The sequence below is a fragment of the Nipponia nippon genome, unplaced genomic scaffold (assembly GCF_047370975.1).
Source record: "Nipponia nippon isolate SJK-2023a ecotype South Korea unplaced genomic scaffold, ASM4737097v1 scaffold_12, whole genome shotgun sequence".
Classification (NCBI taxonomy): Eukaryota; Metazoa; Chordata; class Aves; order Pelecaniformes; family Threskiornithidae; genus Nipponia; species Nipponia nippon.
In genome coordinates, this window is record NW_028262313.1 from 9,477,987 (window position 1) to 9,497,947 (window position 19,961).

General features: G+C 41.1%; 1 protein-coding gene across 1 annotated transcript in view; it reads left to right on the forward strand.

Moving 5' to 3' along the window:
- Nucleotides 1-762: 762 nt before the first annotated feature.
- LOC148056692 (uncharacterized) overlaps nt 763-19,961 on the forward strand; it is a 32,744-nt gene continuing 13,545 nt past the window's right edge. Inside the window, exon 1 of the mRNA XM_087748113.1 lies at nt 763-926. Coding sequence (XP_087604239.1) covers nt 875-926 — 52 coding nt within the window. The 5' untranslated portion in view covers nt 763-874. The remainder of the gene's footprint in view (nt 927-19,961) is intronic.

A 19,961-nucleotide genomic window follows, 5' to 3' on the forward strand; every position in this document is an offset into this window, starting at 1 on the left:
CTTGCCGAGACTAGGAATAATTTAAACACTGCTCACATTCCAGCCTCCGCAGTAGGGATGGGTATTTTGTTTTGAGGATTTTTTTTTCCTTATCTCAACTGCTGTACCATTTGGCTATCTGAAGCTTTTGCATGCCTCGCAAACACCATCTGTTACAACCCAAGACACAAATACTGCAAGTGATTAGTAATATAAGCCAATGTTGCAGCTGTATGTGGTGTGGAAACCTGATAGAACCAGAACTTCCTTTGTAAGCCTGACATGCTGAATAGTGCGTTTGTGGTTTGTCTAAGCTTTTGCATTCATCAATTAAAGATTAACTTTCTGCTGCTATGGAGACATGTTAGATTAAAAACAACAACAACAAAATACACTCAAAAAACCCCAAACCCCAAGTGTTCCTTATAGGAAATGTTATTGGTGCAAGTAGAGCACCTAGGACAGAGGGAGTCCCTAGCAGGGAAATGTTTCCAGCTGCCACATCCTAATAATTTATTAGATGAATCTTTGATGGGTTGAAATAGTCTATGTGTTCTTATCAATACTCTTCCTAAAGTTGTAAAGTACTGAAAATATACATATAACAGGGAACATTCAGCTGTTCTAGCCATGGGCAGACTGCAATAAATACCAATATATTCCTCCTGTTATTCAATATGTGTTCACAGCATAGACCAATTCTCCTTGAGTTCCAGTAGTTTTTTCTCTTTTTGTTTTATCCTCCAGCATCAGCCTTGATTGCAGTAATGCATGAAGAACCGCTTGTGCTGGAGGATACCAAACACGATGTGTGCTCATGGATGTACACGAGAGATGATCAGGAAAGGAGAGGGAAGCTTCTATTTGACTGCCTGCAGGATAATCGTGTTAGCGCATGATAATCCAGGACATGGTTCAACCAGAGACGGAAATTCTGAAATTATGGGGTGAGTCCCTTTTTAAAGTTGAATAAAAGAAACTGTTCAAATCAAGAACCAGATCAGTTCTGTTATTGCTAATCTTCCTCTCCATCTCTAAGCTATGCATGCCCCTTTACCATCTTTAGGCATTTGGATTTCTTTAACATCATTAGTTATGTGAATAGCAAATATGAGGACAAAGTTTGAATCACCTTTGTATTTCTCTTCTTTGTAAAAATCTCTGCAAAAACTTTCACAAACACTCAGATCCTTATCATGTTCTCGTTCCACACAGTGCTTATTTTGAAAACAAGGAAGAGTTTTAATTCTAAAAAATTCCTCTGTTAGTGTTATAGATTAATAGGTCAAATTTGGAAGAAGGTAGGTGTATGATTTTCGCTTATGCAGAGTATTTTTCTATATATATAAGTGCACTACTGTTCTGAAACTTGTTTTTTTAAAATATTTTTTGTCCATGGAGACAGGGCAAGAAGTAATAGCCTTAAACTGAAGCAAAAAGTTCAAGCTAGATATTAAGAAAAAATACAAACCTTACTGATGGAAAGGACAGCGAAAGCTGGAGAGAGACTGTCAGGGAAGTTGTGATGTCTGCATCACTGGAGGTCTTTAAGAGTAAATACTGTATTTACAGTTGATCTCACCATGGATAGAACGATGAATTAAATTGCCTTCTAAATGGGGTGTCTTCCAGGACTATGATTTTGTAGGCTTGGTGACCCAAGAGGTCTTTTCCAGTCCTATGCTTTATGTAAGAATCTTCAGGATCATCACTGGAGAGCAAGCACTGAATGCTGAGATGCCTGGCTCCTGGGGTACAACCCACTGCCGTGACCAGACACCCTGGGGGCTTTAGGATGTGCAGGAGCCATTAAATGCTTCCCAGTGGACTCCGGATAGAGGGCTGGCTGAGCAGGGAAGTACTTAGTTTAGCTAGTGGAAAAAGCTCGAGAATGAGCAAATCTTAATCCTATTTCTCTGGAGCTGTGGCAGCAAGAAGGCATTGGTGTCAGACCAGTGTATACAGCTAAGAAGTCTCTGCTGTATCGTGTTGTCCCTTGCTAAAATACAGTAGTTGATACTCAGGCTAATGGAGAAAGCAGAAGTTACTCTCTCCTTTCCCTTTTCATGGCTGAATTCCGGGGTGCAGGACATCCAGATTTGATATCATGGTTGGCCTGTGGTAATGTAAAACCACCGTTCCTTCTGTCTTTCTTAAGTCTTAAACACGAGTCCATTGAGTGTGCTGTGGCCTTCTGGGCATTTGCAGTTAACCACCCAGGACTCATCATGCCAGAGGAAGGCAATGAGACTTTCCAGCCTTGTGAGCAGGGCATGTCCTTGGAAAAGGAAAGGTGCTGTCTTGCCCAGGAACCACTGAGGCCAGTTCAGTGGCCTGCCTTTTATTATGGGCTAGATTGCAATGGAGGCAGCTGGCATTTTGTTAATATAAAGTTCCTTCTGGTGGTTTGATAATTCGTATTTAAATAACCGCAGCATATTCCGGAGCACTGAGCAGGCACATGTTTATGCCCTGCTAGTTGCCCTTTACTGTATATTATAAAGTGTAAGACAGCAGGATTGTGAGTGGCTGTGATTTAAATGACTAAATTTACTCTAGATTAAATGTTTGCCTTTCATGTTTGATTTCTCATTAACTGAGAATTTACAAAGTCAAGTACACAGTCCTATTCTTATTTGTAAACTTGCAGCTTTCTCTTTTAATGCCTAATAATAAGTTCTCCCTTCTGGTTGTTTAATGTATCACTTGTGATTCCGTTTTGACAAATCTCTCAGCAGTTCCGAAAACTCTTTGTTACAAGGAAATAAATATCCTGCTGACTCAATGGGAAAGAAACGCTTTTTGTCCTTTGAAAAATGTTGCAGCCCTGCGGATTGGTCAGTGTTACTTATCTGAATAGTGCTATTGTAGAGAGGAAAAGGGTACTTTATTGGGCAAAAGAGCATTCAAGGGTACTGAAGTATGTAGGGCAAGGTTATCGAGGCTTTACTTTGGTAATGTCTATTTTTGCTTTGAAAGATCATCTTACATGTGATATTTGTCTCTGTTAAATGCATTGCCTTTATTATTGCAGTAGCTTTTCTTTTTTAATTACAAAATGCTGACAAGATGTTCTGCAGCGACATATTATAACTACATTAACCAGGTGCATTAGGATCTGTGTATATGGCAACTGATGCTTTCTCTTTGTCACTTACATAATGAACCTTCTTCTGCCTGTACAGAATAAAATATTTATCTGGAATGTAGGCTAAAGCAAATGCTGGAGACTGGAGGAGGAAAAAACAGGCTGCCTGCAGTGAATAATTGTTATAATCTCATTGTCCTTTGCAAAGTTGTTAATTAAGGACTTTACTAAGCAGACTGTGCTCGCAGGAGTCCCACGGAAGTCAAGTTGTTGTGCTCTTGTACATCTGTTAGCTTGCAGTGTTTTTAGCATACTTAATACAAGGCTCCCCAAGTTTCATCTTCAGAGAGACTGTATATTAGGGGGGATGTCTTGTAATGCTCTCCCCCTTCTCTCCCCTGCACTTCTTTCTTTGAAATACGGAAGAAAACAACCCCTGAAGGAGGCTGGTAAACTAGTGTATAGAGCTTGAGTATCCTCCATCATCAGTATTGGCATGTAAGCCTGCTAGGGATGTGGGGCTGCTAGTTTATTTGCAGGTGCTCTCTGGAGTTTTCTCTGCAAGGAGCAAATGGTATAAATTGTGTGTACTTTGCCTACTCTGGTTCCAAGTTCTTTTTGTTATTTAGTATTTATATTTCTATAGCAACTAGAAGATCCACTTAGGGACTTTGACCATTCCTGGTAGGCAGCAGCGTAAAGAGTATAAGGAAACAGTATTTTAGGTGAAGAGATCTGAGCAAAAAATGATCTATTATCGTCGGTTTCTTTGTAGACATTAATGGAAAGGAGAATTTTTGAAAAACAGAATGAATTAATTTTTAGGTTGTTTCCTGTGTGAAGGGACAACGTGCGAGGAAGAAAAGAAAGCAAGAAAGTCCTAATTTTAAAAAGTAGCAAATGGAGAAGTTTGGTGCCAAAGGCTGATTGGAGGCAAGAACTGACATCTTGGGAGCAGATGAGGGGAAATGGGATGTGTCAGTAATCATGAACAGCCTCAAAACTCAAGGCAAGCAATCCATAAATAACAGAGAAGGGAGAGCCCAAGGAGGAAGGGGAAAACCAGCAACACATGAGCTAAGAAAAAGGTATTTGCAACATGATGTGGGGGGGAATGGTATTGGGGAGATTGCAATAGGAAGGCCAGAGAGAAGAATGTTGATGTGACAGCAGGATTGACCGGTTCCTGTGTGAAAAAGCAGGGAAACCCCCCCAATATTACGCAGACAGAATCAGCAAAACGGGGATGCGAAGATTGAAGTAGGGATGGATCAACAGGTGGAGAAGCAAGCAGAGTCAGCGTGGGGACTTTCTGAGCAGGCAGACACTGAATCTGGTAATGCTGGGTGTACGAATGCACAGAAGAAAATAGGAAATGGGATGAGGATGAGACGAATTCCTGGAGAACTAAAGGAGTTGGCAGAAACAAAGTAGTTTCTATGTCTGATGGAAAAGAAGGAGGAAAAAGGCAGAAGGAAGAATAAGACGTGCAAATGTCTAAAAGTCTTGTGTCCTTTTTTTCTTGGTAGAAAGCTGGCAAAAGCTTGCGTGGATAAAGAATAGGAGGCAGAATGAATTGTGGAGGTGGATTTATTTTGATCAGAAAAGCAAACTTTGCTAGGGGGATGCCAGAGAAGCTGATGGAGGAAGTAATTCCGGTTTCCACGATTCTATCGGAGCTGCTTTCCTCTAGTAGAGGAGCTGAAGTGGTGTAAATGGAGATGATCCGGGATGGAAGCTTGGAAAACCAGACCTTGTTAAGTGTGAAAAGGCAAGAGAGACCTTATTAATGGAAAAGAGAAAGGAAGGCAGTGAGGAGGCGGCTGGAAGCAAACAAAAGTTTTTCCTGTGTAATAGACACCTGATGCAACTGAGTTGTGGTAAAGCTGACAGACATGAAGTGGGAATGAGGTGGAGAAAGCGGATAGTGCTAATAAAGGCAGTCGTAGAACAAGGGCTCTGCAGCAGAAGAGTCAAGCCAGACCTGCAGATGTGAGACCAAGGAGATGGGTGGCCATGAGCGCAGGTGGCTCATCAGCACAGAAGTTGCTGTCATTGAGAGTTAAGCTGAAGGAGAGCCAAGAGTCAGTTGGAAAGGAAGGTTGATGAGAAGTTGGATCCATGGTAGACAGTAGCAATACTGAGCGGGCGAGATGGCAGGACTCCTTGTTTACTAGAATGAAGTATCTCTCTGCTGCTTAATTAGTTTAATTAGGTCAGTTATTTTAAGTTAGAACACATATTTAATAGTTTTTGGCAGTGTCTGTAAAAATAGGATTTAAAAAAAATCAACAAATATGTATAATTGAAAACGAGCTCCCGATTACTGACTTAGACAGCTGTTTCATATTTATTTGCTGAATATGCTGGGATAAACCAGGAATGGCACTGCTGAGCGGAGTAATTCTGGTGGAGGGAAGAGTGATTGCAGCAGCCCTTCCAGCGGGGTCTGCCCAGGGCCCAGCCCAGCCCCTGCTGAGCGGGACCAGGCTATCGGCACAGCGCAAGTGCACAATTGAATGCTTCCCAGCCTATTGATCCAGCCTCCAGCGATTTTGACTTTTAGAGCCAGTCAGGTCTTTTTATCCCTAATTTCTCCTGTCTGTAGTGAAATCGCTGCTCGGAGGGGAAGCCGCGCTTCTGCCGGCAGAGGTTGCTGCTGTTCTCTTCACCTCATCCTCTTTTCAAGCTAGCTAACCTGTCATGTCAAGCGTTTAGCTGAAAGCAGTGGGAATTGTGAAGCTTTAATGTTTCCCAGACTGTAGTCTACCACATTAACAAATCTTTCACTTTTCTGAAGATGATAGTGTCAATCATGGTGACAGGCTGAAAGACACCATTCATTGTTAATTAATTATTAGCTGTCAACTCAAAGACTTTGTTGAACTAAGAACATTCAGGCAGATTGTGGATTTCCCCTTTTTTAAACTTTATGTTTAAAGGACACTAAATACCCTTAATTATCAAAGTAAGTTGAAATCCTTTCATACCTCTTTCTTCTGCAGGTGACTGCTTCAGGTACAATATTAATTATAAATAGAATGAAGATTCTGTAGCTTCTTATTGTTGATTTCTGTTTTCATAATGGATGAACTAAAAAGGAAGAAGTTTCCTTTCTTTGCTTTGGTAACAGCCTGTGATCCCTAGGCTGCCTCTGAGTTCTGGTGTTTGCAGGAAACAAACAAAAGAAAAGAAACTCATGTTTCTGGAGAAGGCCTGAGGGCTGTATAACCCGAAACGGGGGCCGTGACTTTGTGGCTGACTCCACCACGTAAATCCTTGTATTTGAGTTGTTGGAATATCTCAGTTTCACTCCCCATGTCTAAAAGACTTTGACCAAGAAAATGAGGGTAGCTTTCTCACCGAGGTTCCTGCAGGTGAGAATGTATCAGGAACAGTGTGGCCAGCAGGACCAGGGAGGTGATCGTGCCCCTGTACTCAGCACTGGTGAGACCGCACCTCGAGTACTGTGTTCAGTTTTGGGCCCCTCGCTACAAGAAGGACATGGAGGTGCTGGAGCGTGGCCAGAGAAGGGCAATGAAGCTGGGGAAGGGTCTGGAGCACAAGGCTTAGGAGGAGCGGTTGAGGGAGCTGGGGTTGTTTTAGCCTGGAGAAGAGGAGGCTGAGGGGAGCCCTTATTGCTCTCTACAACTGCCTGAAAGGAGGCTGTAGTGAGGTGGGGGTCGGTCTCTTCTCCCAAGTAACAAGCGATAGGACCAGAGGAAACGGCCTCAAGCTGCGCCAGGGGAGGTTTAGGTTGGATATTAGGAAAAACTTCACCGAAAGGGTAGTCAGGCACTGGAAGAGGCTGCCCAGGGGAGTGGTTGAGTCCCCATCCCTGGAGGTATTTAAAAGACACATAGATGTGGTGCTTAGGGACATGGTTTTGTGGTGGACTTGGCCGTGCTAGGTTAACGGTTGGACTTGATGATCTTAAGGGTCTTTTCCAACCTTAACGATTCTATGATTCTATGAACAAACTCTTACGTTTTTTTCCTAGGTAATGATCTGATTTCCCAGCAGTTCTGGGCATGCCCAGCCGTCACTGCAGAGCTTTCTCATAGAAAAGCCTTATGGTTACATGTGAAGATGCTCATATGGATACTTTTCTGGTTGGGGGGCGATGGGAATGCCCAGTCCAGGAAGGCAGCTTGTGCACATAAGTGCTTGCGGAATGTGTCTGCAAGTTTGAAAACACTGACCAATCCTCTCTCCATTTGGGCCTGCCAAACATAAAGGGATACAAAAATACTTACCTACCTCATAGGCGTGCTCTGAGGCTTAATTAATGCATATGGGTAAAATGCTTTGAGATCCTCAGGTCATAATGATACTTAGCACTTTATATCTTCAAAGCCCCATACCCAATGCGAAGGAACTAATCCCAAACTAATTAGGCAAAAGGCACTATAAAAGTGCCAAGTGTTGTTATTTGCCTTAAAGTATTATTATTTAATCACAAATTGCCTCAAAGTGAAGTGTGACTGTATGAGATTAGAGACATAGTAATTAAGGCCTTGATTTAATATTTTAAAATTATTCAGCATACTTCAATGCAGCTCTTGAGTTTTTTTCATTCTTTCCCAAACACCCGGCACACATTTTAATTTTTATAAACACTGCATCCTCACCACTTAATAGGCTTTCCCTCTTCTCTCAGTTGTGTGCCCTTAGGATGCTGCAGTGCTGAGGAAAGATAGTTTGGTGAACAAGGATTTGGCCAAGTTGGAACATAGCAGACTGAGTGCATGCGTGTGTGAATTAAATATGACAAGAAGGAAATGTGTAAATAAAGTCTTTCTTGCATGTGTGGTAGATATATTTATGTATGTGCTGTGTAAGTTCTACAATGCAAAAACAGCTATGAAAGCATCTGTCACCCTGCATTACTTATTCTGCCTTTGAGATACAAACTGCAGCAGACCTTAAAGATGACACTTCTCTGCATGTCAGGGAGCAGCTGTAGTTGTTATACTGATTTGGGAAGCAATGACTTTGGGTAAATAGTCTGGTGAAATTCACCCCTGTGTACGGAGGCTCAGCAGAAGGTTCAAGCACCACTTCTCTCCTAGATAAATCTCTTTTAAGGGTGGAAGTGAATGTGAAGACCTTGTGTACAAGAGCAGATTTCATCCACAGTGTTATGGTAGGTTTAGGGAAAATCTGTCAATGGGAATTGACTATATTTGCTCTTCTTTCTAAAGCAGTAGAAGAGGTTGATTTTTCAGATGCAAATGACTTGATGTTCATAGTGACATGAAGACTGGATGCAGCATGACCATACTGTGTCACTGTAACTCTACAGACCTTGGTGGAGATGATCCCCAGTCTTCTAGTGCTGTGAGAAGAGATTATAATTCACAGTGAGGTTGAACAAGCAAGTTTATGGGATAGGAAGGCAGGGGAACAATGTGGAAACTTATACTGAGTGAGCCTTGTGGTGGCATGCAGCCAATATGATGATGTACGGAAAACTCAGTAGCAGCCACGCAAACATTAAGTCTGCAGAGTCACTGTACTCTAGTGAGAAGACATGTCTGTAGCCGGAGAAAGTGGGGAGATCCCATAGCCCCAGACTGTGATAACACCGTGCTTCCTGAGGAGTCTCGCTGCAACAGGTAGAATTACTTCCAAAACAAATAGTGCTCAGTATGACAGCAGCACCACCAAAATCGTGTTTATCCTTGTGTATGCATTTACCTTTGTAAATTATAACTATTCAACACCTATCCAATCAAAGTAAACTTTACGAGGTTTGGGTATTTTTTGTAGAGCAATGGTTTCTTGTGAACCATCACAAAAGGTTATAAAGTGAATTTTCAAAGACAGAAAAACACATTGTCTCTGGACTCTTACCTTCTCTCCAGAAACCTCTCCCTGTGACTTACAGCATTTTTTTCATGCCTTGGAAGTTTGTGGATCCTATTTTTTGGGGGGAAGTTGTTCTGTTCCCAACTGGTCTCAGAAAAGATTTGAGACCAGGAATTGTTGACATTGGTCTGCATGAGACCAGTTAGGGAGAATTGCTTAGGTTGGTAAGGCTGGGCCTAGCTGTGGAAAAATTTGGAGTATATTTGTCTCGGTTACTCTGAGACATGCAAAACACTGAACATTTTAATTCAATTTTGAAGCAGGCAAATTTTGAGGGCGTTCATGATTCAGCCACATTCACTTTCAAGGCTCTATCCCTTGTGTTGTTTATGTTGTATAGTGACAAAGAAATTCAGCTACTGTAATGCAAAGCCCTTTTGCAGGGGACCAGATGTTCAGTTGTGAAACTGAAGTAGCTTCCCTGACTTCACACCAGCTGAGGATGCAGTGCTGTACAGTGGGACTGGGGCTGCAGCATACAACTCTTTGATGCCTCAAAGCTTGAGACGGTTTATTTTTCAGCATGAAGGACCAGCAGGTCTCTGTTTATTCTTAGCTTGCTTTTACTGAAGTGTTCAGCAGTCTTTTGCAGTGTAGGTGCATTGCTTGTGCAATGAAAGCCAGATATCAACTAACCTTTGCCTCCTCCTGGAATGAAAGCAATAAACCCTCCATCCTAACAAAAAACGTCAATGTAGGAATGATCTTTAAAATGAATAACTGAACTAGGAACTTGTGCTTAGATACATGAGTGTGGTTTTGTGGTAATCTCATTGCCAGAATGTATTTTGATAGCAGAACTTCAGGTTGTGGAGAGCAGGGACAGCTGAGGGCTGCAGACAAGCTGGTTCATCCAGGAGAACTGAAGCTCCTTTTCTGGTGCTTACTCCTGAGGCTAAGGGCAGAAAAGGTGGGGAGACAAAACAGTGAGGCCTGCTGTACCTGGGATCATATTTTGTTAAGCTTCAACAGCTCCTTTTGTGTTAGAAGTAGAGGGGCCTACATGGATGGTGAAGGAGAGAGCTCAGGCTGGTGAAAATCAATGTGGCTCTGCTGAAAGGATGTCAGCTTTCACCAGCTCAGCACCTGACCTGTGTGCCTTTACCATGATAAAACCTGCTGAGGAGTCCAAAACGTGGTGTTGCCACACCCAAGCATATGCTGGGGCAAGTGACATTAACGTCTTCCCACTGCTTACACGCCTTGGGGAAAGATGAGGTGAAATGAAGCACTGACCTAAAAGACAAGAGCCCCTGAGGAGATAGGTGCTATCAAAATGTCATCTAGATAAATAAGGACCCAAACTCCTAGTATCTTAAGTAGCTAGACTATTGATTAAAGAATCATGATAAATGAGTATAGGGCTGTGAATTAGATCAATACCATCAACCTTAAAAGTCAATCTCCTGTACCAGCTTGAACAGAGACACTAAAAAAATGCACTCAGGAGAACCACAAATCCTTGGGCTGATGGTGGCCTTGAGGCTTTAAGTTTCTCTCGACCATTTAGTTTTTTCCTTTGTTTCTCTGACTAAACTGTAAAGAACCAGTAGAAGAGATGTTAATCCCAGCAAATATTTAGTAGTTCACAAAATTAAGACTACCAGTCATCAAAATCTGGGCTTTGGAGTAGCTAAGGATATCTTTAGGACATTGTTAGGCAACTCTTAAGGAGAAACGTTTCTGTAGCAATCATTGTGCTAAAAGTAAAGGGTCAAATCCTAAGCTATGGTGGACAGACAGTGACCCTCTTGGGGTAAGTTCACACCTGCAAAGAAGGAAGCCCTAAAATTTCTTTCTTTCTTGAAAAGGGGAACAGGTGCTTGGGAGATACTGCAAAAAAGAAGTCTTTCTACAGGGATAAGAAAGAAAGAAGTGACTAGATTTTGGAAAATTAAGTACCCTTGCTTTATGTGCTTCTCTGGATGAGACCTGGGAGGGGGTAGTTGGCCATTTTAGCATGCCAGGTATTGGAGCAGAAGAAAAACAGTGGTGCTATGCTGAGGCAGAGCATGTGTCTTCCAGCAGGGCTCTGCATGGACAAGGGTTTCATTAAAGATCTGTTTCTCAGGTCATATTGGCCTTTTTGTGTAAGCTTCAGCAAAGTCACATAACCTTTTCCCATCTCTGTTTTTGCATATATAAAACAGAAATGATCTTTTATGTGCATGCTTATTGGATGCTGCGATGATTCATGACTTCCTGTTTCTTATTACTTCTTTCTGTTATTCTTGCAGCAGAATTGCTCCAGGGTTTCTTAAAGTACCTTCCTTCATTTGCCTATATCTCTACAAAACGGAGATGTAGCAACCACTGTTCAGCTACGGCTGTTGGTTGTAAAGACTGCTAAGGATATTTGTAGGAAGTATTTCTTTTGTTTTCTTTTTGTGGGAGAAGTTCTAACATAACCAGTCCTTATTCTTGCCCTTCAAAGTCTTTTATTCTTTAACGATGGTTAATTTCAGAAGCTATAGGTATGTTGTTTGTATCTCACTGTGAGGGAGAGACTTTCACCAGTGTTTCTGCACTGAGATAGGACTCAATTAGCATGGATGTTACCCACGTTCTGTTGAAGGTATATTTTCATGATGCTGTTTTTGGACAGTTTCATGCAAATCAGAGTGTGGGAACAACCTGTCTATTTCTGACTGTATATAGCCATTGCTATGAGAGTTTGTCTTATGATGCTATCAGGATGCTTTCCTAATACTGATACATGAACTATATCTATGCTGGTAAACTGTATGTGTGTTGATTTAATGGAGCACTCTCTTGTCATCTGACTTCTTAGGATGAAATTAACCCCCTGTGCAGATATCTGGCACTTGTGCATCACTTGAGTCATCTTTTGACGTGTTAATTGTGATTGAAATGATACCTAGCTCTTCTGCCTCTTTACTTCACAGAAGTGAATTTCCTGCAAGTGAGGTAGCAACTCTTAAAGCAGAAACCCCCTCCTTCCCAGCAGCATCCTCATCTTCACCTTCAGAATGCTGGTGCTCCAACCTGAAATGAGGAGACAATCTCTCAAAAATCTGCTGGAGAGTAGTGGTCACGGGGATTGCTTGGGAGCAAGCTGTCATTTATGATCATTTATAGAGGGCAATATACTCAGCAAGTGTTAGTGCATAGGAAAGAGAACTCCATCAGAAATTAGGTGTCTACTCTAGGGAGTTTCAGTTCCCTTTTCTGTAAGGGTGACAGTCATTCAAAAAGATTCGTGGTGCACTAGGACATCAAATTGCTTTTAATCTTCACATGATTCTTCTTCATGGCAGAAATTTGTATTAAAGAAGGAAAAAGTTAAGGAAATATTTACTGCTGTTGGAAAGATTTTCCCAAATCATGATTCTAGAAAACTAAAAAAAATTTTAAAAATGGACTCAATTAGAAGTGCTAAATGAGGATCATAATGAGATATCCAAAGTCTTGCCAAGTGAATTTAATCACTTTCTGATCCCAACAGCCACACGATTCAACTCTTTCTTAGCATAATTAAGCAAGTGACAATGAGGATGCTATTCCAAGACATGGTAATGAGATGCTGTGGGGCCTGAATTCATCTGGAGGGGATCTCCTATTAAATATTTATTGTATGTGCAGCTTCTTCAGTAGCTAGAAATATAGAAAAGGAAATTTAGCCAAATAGAACCTCTTTTCTGAAATTAATCTGTGAAAAACTGAAGAACTGTGGTCACTTGGTTTTGGACTGACTATTATTTTTGGCCTGCGGGCTGCATTCAGCATCAATAAAAATCATAGTTTATGTAGGAGGAAAATAAATTGGAGGAAGTTAGAGTGTAGGAAAAGAAAAATGGAAAGGGAATGAAGAGGAAATAGGAATGTGACAAACCAATTAGGGAGAGTACAAATGATAGAAGTCAACAGGAATTAACTAATGATGGGCTGTAGGATGCTGGAATACTAGAAGATTTAAGAGGAAAAGAAAACATGTAGAAAGGAAATAATTGGATAACAGAGATGATGGTATGAGCCAGTGAACTAAAAAATAATAAAAATTTTAAGCATAGTGAACATTTAATTCTGGATCCAAGGAGAAATGAAGTATGCTTTCATCACGTTACTTTAGACACTTTATGGGGGTTATGAAAGTCATGGCCAACCTATGTTTAACTGAAACTGTAGAAGAAAAGCTCTATCAAGGCCCCAGGGATTTATAACACATTGCACATACACATATACAAGCCAAAGAAGAATGCAGAAGAACGCTATTTAGGCTACAAAATTGAGCTGGGGCCTTCTCAGCTATTGATTTTCCCGACTCCAGAAAAATGGGATGCTTTAATGTTCCTCAAATGTTCTGGTCATCTTCTATACTGTCTTATGATCATCCTTATGATAAAGGGAAAAATAAAGGCAGAGCAGAGTTCATTCCTTATTAGTCTGGGAGCACCTAAAATTAGATTGGATGGTGTTGCTAGTGGCTTCTTTTTAAATGCAACTGGTGCATGAGGAAATGTGTTCATAAATGCCTTCTTATTCCAGGCTGGAATGTACAGGGGCAACAGGTCCTGGGGGTCAACAGAGCCGTGTAGGGGGACTTCAGGACATGGAGGTGGTTGCAGACTGTTCTGTGCAGAGTCCACCGAACTCTAATGCTGGAGACTCTTACCCTGCTCCCCTGCCTTGCCTGCCCTTGAGCGCTGCCTTCAGTGCAAGGACTGCAGTTCTTCCTGGGCTTTGGCAAAGTGCACTGGATGTTCTCTGCACCCTGCTTATATTCTCCATGGTTTTCAGAAGCAGATGGACAGCTGAGAAATGAATGAGATCTGTGAAAGTAGTGGAGTATTCTTAGCTCCCATGCAGAAACCATAACCTTCCCCTCTTTCCTCCCTCACCCATCTCTTCAGCTCTTTGGGCTTACTGACCGTCTCCCCGGGTGTTTGAACAATGTCTCTGGGGTATATTGGAATCCCAAGGAGAAACTGCTATGTAAATAATGATAATTCCCATCACACTTGCTAAATGGCACTCATAATTTAAAAAAAAGTTTTTGGCAATAGGATCAAATTAACTTGATGAGAAAGCTCTTTTTTCTTGTAAAGTACTAGGAAAGCTGTGAGACAGGAGGTGCAATTAATTATCTCACTTGGATTAAAAGCTCTTTTATTTGATATTTGATCTCTTATTACTTGATTTCCCACAAAATTGCTGGTAACGTGGAGTCCCACTTAATAGCTCATTAGCACTCCAGTGTGGTATTTGTAAGGTGGTCAGGTTTGTGTATAATAAAGCAGTTGCTGGCTAGCAGTGAATGACTTCAGCCATAATTAATTAATTAAATGTGTGTAAAACATGGTTCATTAGCAAGGTGTGTGACAGTTTCATGGTGTCCAATGCTGTCCCTCTAATTGTGTAATGGGCGTGTTGCTACTGCAGCGTTGCTTCATTAGTTTCCAGCGTCTGCTAGTGTTGTTTAGGTAAAAGACCTCTGATTTCCAGGGCTCTGATTCCAGTGACCTGGTAGCGATGGAAGGAATGGTTTACGGTAACCAATCGAACAGCATTTCTTACTGTTTTCACTTAAAACCCACACAATTAGAAATTATTACTATAGCTTAGCAGCAGTAGCAGAACATTTGCTAGGGAAGCTGGAAATCTCAGTTCAACTGTAGTTCAAGCAATAACTATTCTTTATACTCAATTATGCACTGTAACCCATTAGGGAAGTCTGTGGTTTCCTGATGTAGGGTTTTTTTTTTCCCCCTTCTCTGTTTCAGCAAGGTTGCAACTGCCTACAAGTATATTAGAAATTGGTATGATTGTACAATTATTCTGCAGGCTATCTAACTTCTACCCGCTATATTTATCTGGTACGTTTAGAGACAGAACAAAGCCAGGAGGTTCAGACCTTTAACCTAGATGTTGTGAGTGTGGGACAGCGCTAATCTGCAGAACTGATGCACTTGTGGTGTAAAGCCATTAAAAAATCATTCTTCAGACCTACTAGATCCAGAAATCAGTGAATACTCAGTTTTCTGGGCCTTGATGGTGACTGTTCACAGAGGAAAAGCTTGTAGAGAAGTTTACCTGCACCACTTGAAACCCGTTGCATTCAACCTCTGTGAAAAAGGGGTCGATTAGTTCTGTCAGCCTCTTGTTTTGCTTTCATGCACCAGGCAAAAACGTTTCTGCGCTTTTGAGAGTCTGCAGATGTGATGATAACAAAATCAATTAAAGGAGGTATGATATTCCCTACTGTAGTGAATAGGGGCATTAAGAGTATTGCTCTTCCTTTGTTTTAGATAGGTGGAATCATGCTGAGCATGAGGTTCAGGTTCTGATGCTCGTGTAGTTTTTCTCCTTGATGGGGTGTTTCTGTGTGCTGTATTGTTTTGTGGTTAGGAGAGCAGGTGGGTTTGCGGTGTTAATGTTATTGTTTTCTGCTGCCTTGTTTCTGAAATGAGTTCCTGGAGAGTTTTGGTGTCCTGTGATATTGATATCAAAAGCATGCAATAAAAATGTTGTTGATGGCTCTGGCTGTTGTTCAGAAATATGGTTTTAGAGTGTTACTGTCATATTTGACTGGTACTTCATTAGCTTTCTGTTCTTGATGTTTGCTGTAATCAGAGCAAGCGCAAGTAGTTTCCTTCTCCAGTGGGTGCATCGGAAGTCATTGAAGAGGTTATGATGGGATAGAAAAGAACAATGTGTGTGTCCTGGTTCTTGTGCCTTCCATGCAACAATTTTTACATCTAAGGCATGACTTATCTTGGGACTGTTTTCTTTTTGGAGTTAGTGTGCTAAGTTGTCTATAAAAATAACCTTTGCTAGCTTTTTCCTGGCTGGAGAAATTCTCCTGCTTCCTCTAGAGGAAGGACTTTCTTCTTCAGTTATGCAGATCACTGTGGTGTGACTTTGACCCAGGCCCTTGGACTGAGTTGTCTGAACTGGCACGGTAGACTTCACACAAAATGTTACTGAAGCACTGCCATGTGCACAGAGGTTTTCTCTTTTTCCTTATAACATATCTAGCTCTCAAGGACAAAGAGAAATAAAGTAACCAACTGCATGGGAAATGACACTGAGAACAGCATCTCCAATTTCAAGAGTTACCTACTTGCCCTAATTCCATTTTATTGCCATAAGCTCGAACATGAGAAAGTCGTTACCGGCCAAATACAAATGTGCAAAGCTGCTCTTCCCACCCCTTTACCCTGAGCATCCCTCACATGCCAGTTATGTGCTGCCAATGCCTTCAAAGCCATTAGTTGTCATTTCAGTGTTTTAAAGTCTTATCTTTCAAAGTTCCCCTATAATATGTTTCTTTCCAGAGGTAGGCAGTGAAACTTGTTCTTTTTGAGTGGCGATTTCTGATTTTGTTGGTTTTTTTTTTTTTTTGTTAATGCAGAGGACTCTTTTAAAGAAGGATATATTATTTCCCCTTCCTTGAGTCTTCTTTTCCCCCATTATTACAATTTTCAAAAATGTAGATGCTCCTAATACAGCAGAGACCGTTCCACAGCTCTGCCTTTAATGGAGTGAGCAGATTGCAGTAAGAATGCGGTGCTGCTCAGTAAATTTAATGACTTTATGAAGATAAATGTTTCCCTTCCAAAGCCCCTTCTTGTCAGAATACATTTAATACTACCATTCCTTTGAGAACTAAATTCCTGTAGCACTTTGCAGCATATTAGCATGTTTTTCTCACCACATGAAATTGCACTTCAAGCAAGAAATAATAATGTTTCTGCATCCCCTTGTACATTTTTATTACTGCCAATGAATAGGAGTAAATTAACTATTATGGCTAACATTATTCACAGGGACAAATTCCTAACTCATTTTACAGAGAATAATAAATAACTGAATAAATAAGATGCCTTTAATTTCACATGTGAATTATCAAAGATTCCTCTGAGTAGGAGGGATAGGGGCCAGTTGACTTCACAAACAAAATACAATTCTATAAGAGAAGTTAGATGTGTGTCCACTCATCTTTATTTTCCTTTATCCTCCAAAAAGTATAATGAATATTCTTATTATTACACGTGATTCCTATGAAAACAGGTTTCTCTTGTCTGATAATTTGTTTCTATGTATGTTATCCAAATACTAATCTGGGAGATGAGCCACATTTTGCTGTGAGTTGCTTGGATGCTGCTCTGATTGATGGCAATTGTCGTATGGTTTACTTCATCCACAGACCTTAGAGTGCTCGTTAAAGACAGAGTCACTGTACCCTTGTACAACAAGGGAAACTGAGGCTTAGAGTGACAGGCGTCTTGTAGTAGCTCACGCAACGTATCGGAGTCAAAGCTCCAGTAGATCACAATGTCTTAGGCCATCCTAAACATTACCCTGTCACTTGATGGAAGAACTGACCCTAAACAAAAGTCTTTTTTCAAAAGAAAAAGAATATTTTGAAATCATCATCCAATCCAGGAGGGTTCAGTCTTTATTTCAAGCATTTTAAAGTGTGGTTAAAAAAAGATTACCAAAATATAAGTATACTTTTGTATTATTCACCAAGAGTAACAATTTCAATGAAAATAAATAGTCCACAGTTTTGTAAATTGAAAAATGGGAATATTTGCCATGACTTTTTCCACTGTGGAAAAAAAAAAGGCCATAAATAAATTACTGTTTCTTCAAAATCTCATGGCAATAAAATATTTCATTGAACCAAAATGGTAGTTAACCAGGGCATTTTACAGTTCTTCTTGAGTCTTTTAAATTATATTTCAAGTTCACGTGCTTAATTGTTGTGTCTGCTTTTCTGTCTGTGTTTATGCATGTGCACGCACACATGCACATATCTACTTTGGCTTCATTTCTAACTGTTGCTGCATTGTTTTCTTCCAACCGTACGTGGGGATCTAGCAGTACCCTACGGGGTGAATTTGACTGCAGGTGGCCAACGTGTGCACTTGCTTACGGTGGGAAGATCCCTTCTAACCATATTTGCTACCTACTTCACTTGACTAACCCACAAAGGTCTGCCTTAAACCTTTAAACTGAGGAAATAAAATTGCCAGTTCTGCATATTGAGGCGATAAAGGCCAGATTTTGTACAAATCCGTTCTCAAAGTGCTGCCACTGGGTGTCGGAGGTGGAGGAGGAAGCCAGTGTGTACCCAAGTATCGTTATGCAGCATCTGGCTTTTTGATTGTGGGACTGCGTGTGTGTAACAAAAATTGCTGTCCTTAGGTCATTACTTATTCCTTGAGGAGGGTTGCTGGAAGGGTGGAGTCTCCATGATTTAACATACATCTCCCGAGTTCTTTTGTTATAAGTTTATACTTTGGTTTCTGTAAAGGTGAGCATGAAGATGTGTGGGTGCTGGTGTTGTAACTAGAGCTATTTAAAGACAATCCGTGAAAGCCATTTTTACTGAATGGAAAATTGCAGCGATTGGTGAAAAATGTCTGTTTGCCTTGAAAATTTCAAATTCTTTATTGGAAGCCCCTCCAACCCCCAGCATGAAGAAATTTTTGTCATAAAGGATTATTTTATTTGGCTGGTCTTTTATTTTGTTGTGAAAAACAATTTGCCTCACTTGCTGTTTTTTCAGTATGAAGAATATTCAGGATATCACGCAGAGAAGGACCACTGCTTTCCACCCAGCCCTGATCCTAATGCCTTTTTCATGCCTATCTTGGCAGGCTTACTAAATGAAGCTCCAGAGCAATTTCCTACCGCTAATAACGGCCGGTTCTCCGTTAGGAAGCTGCAGAGCCAGTAATGCCTTTTAGCGGCGTGCTGGGCTTGTGCCTCTCAAGTCCCCGGTGCTGTGGCCACCTCGAGCGCGGAGCCCGCGGGCGGTGCTGGGCCCAGGCCACCGAGCTCCGGGCGGCTGCAGCCACCGGCCGGGCACGGGAGGGAGTCCTGACCATGCACTAGGCCGGGGCGGCGGGTTGCTGGCTTGAATAATGCACTGGCGCATCAGTGCTAAATTCTCCTTTGTATCCGTTAGTCACATTTTTTTGTTCCTTCCCCTCCTCTGTTCCTCTGCAATAACTGTTGTAAATTAAACAGTTACTTCTCTTCCTCTGGTTTCAAAGCATCAAAGATGTCTGTGAGCCCATTACCTTTGATGCTGATTTCCTGTTAGAATGCATGTTTTGGCGTTGCAACATCCTGAAAAAGTTTAATCTGAAGCAGAAGAACTGTAAAATGAAGAGAGCAATTATATACAGCCCAGAGCTCTGAGCCGCTGAAATGACAACAAAGTTTCATCTGTTTATTAGGTTAGCTCTGTTTCAGATAAAATACTATTAGCAATTTATGAAGAGGAGGGTAGGACTTTGAAATTGAATATCTGTCAATTAAATCTGAAAATTTTAATATGAAATGCTTTTAAAAGTCAAATAACATCTATTAAAACTCCAGATTTAGTCAATGAGATCAGGCTGTACCCTGGGTATACACTGAAGAAGAAACAGCGTGCATATGACAGAACCTTATCTGGGAGCGGGAGGGGATCTTCTTGTAGACAGAGAGGAAAAATGAGGAATTAAAACAGCCTTCTACTCTGCAAAGAGAATTACTACGTAAAGATGGCTACAGTTGTCAAGGCAACTTTGCTTTTACTAGTGCTCCAAATATGGGCTCTGCAATCCCTTTCTCACCCCCCCTCCAAAAAAAACCCCAAAACCCACACAGATTTTTTTAAGGTCATTTTTATTTTTCAATAGAAAATGATTGAGTAAAAATAGCCAGGGACTAACACTCCTTCCAAGAGGAAATAATAGAAAATCAGCCAATATTTGGAACTGATGCTACTGTCTGTAACTTATTCTTGGTAGTGATTAAGGTCTAGTGTTTAACAGGGCAGATTAGGGAGCCTGCTTGGAGCATGCAAAAGAAGGAAAATAGACATCGATCATCTTTAACGTAGAAGCAACTTCTGAGCTCTGTAGTTTCAATAGTGTCCTTTTGTTCTATGTTTGTGCACCACTTAGCTATTGTACAATATTGGTCCACTCACTGCGATAAGTCACTAAAACCCTCTTTCTTTAGGCTTGAAGGCAAGCATGGAGAAGAGCTCAAATACTTTAGC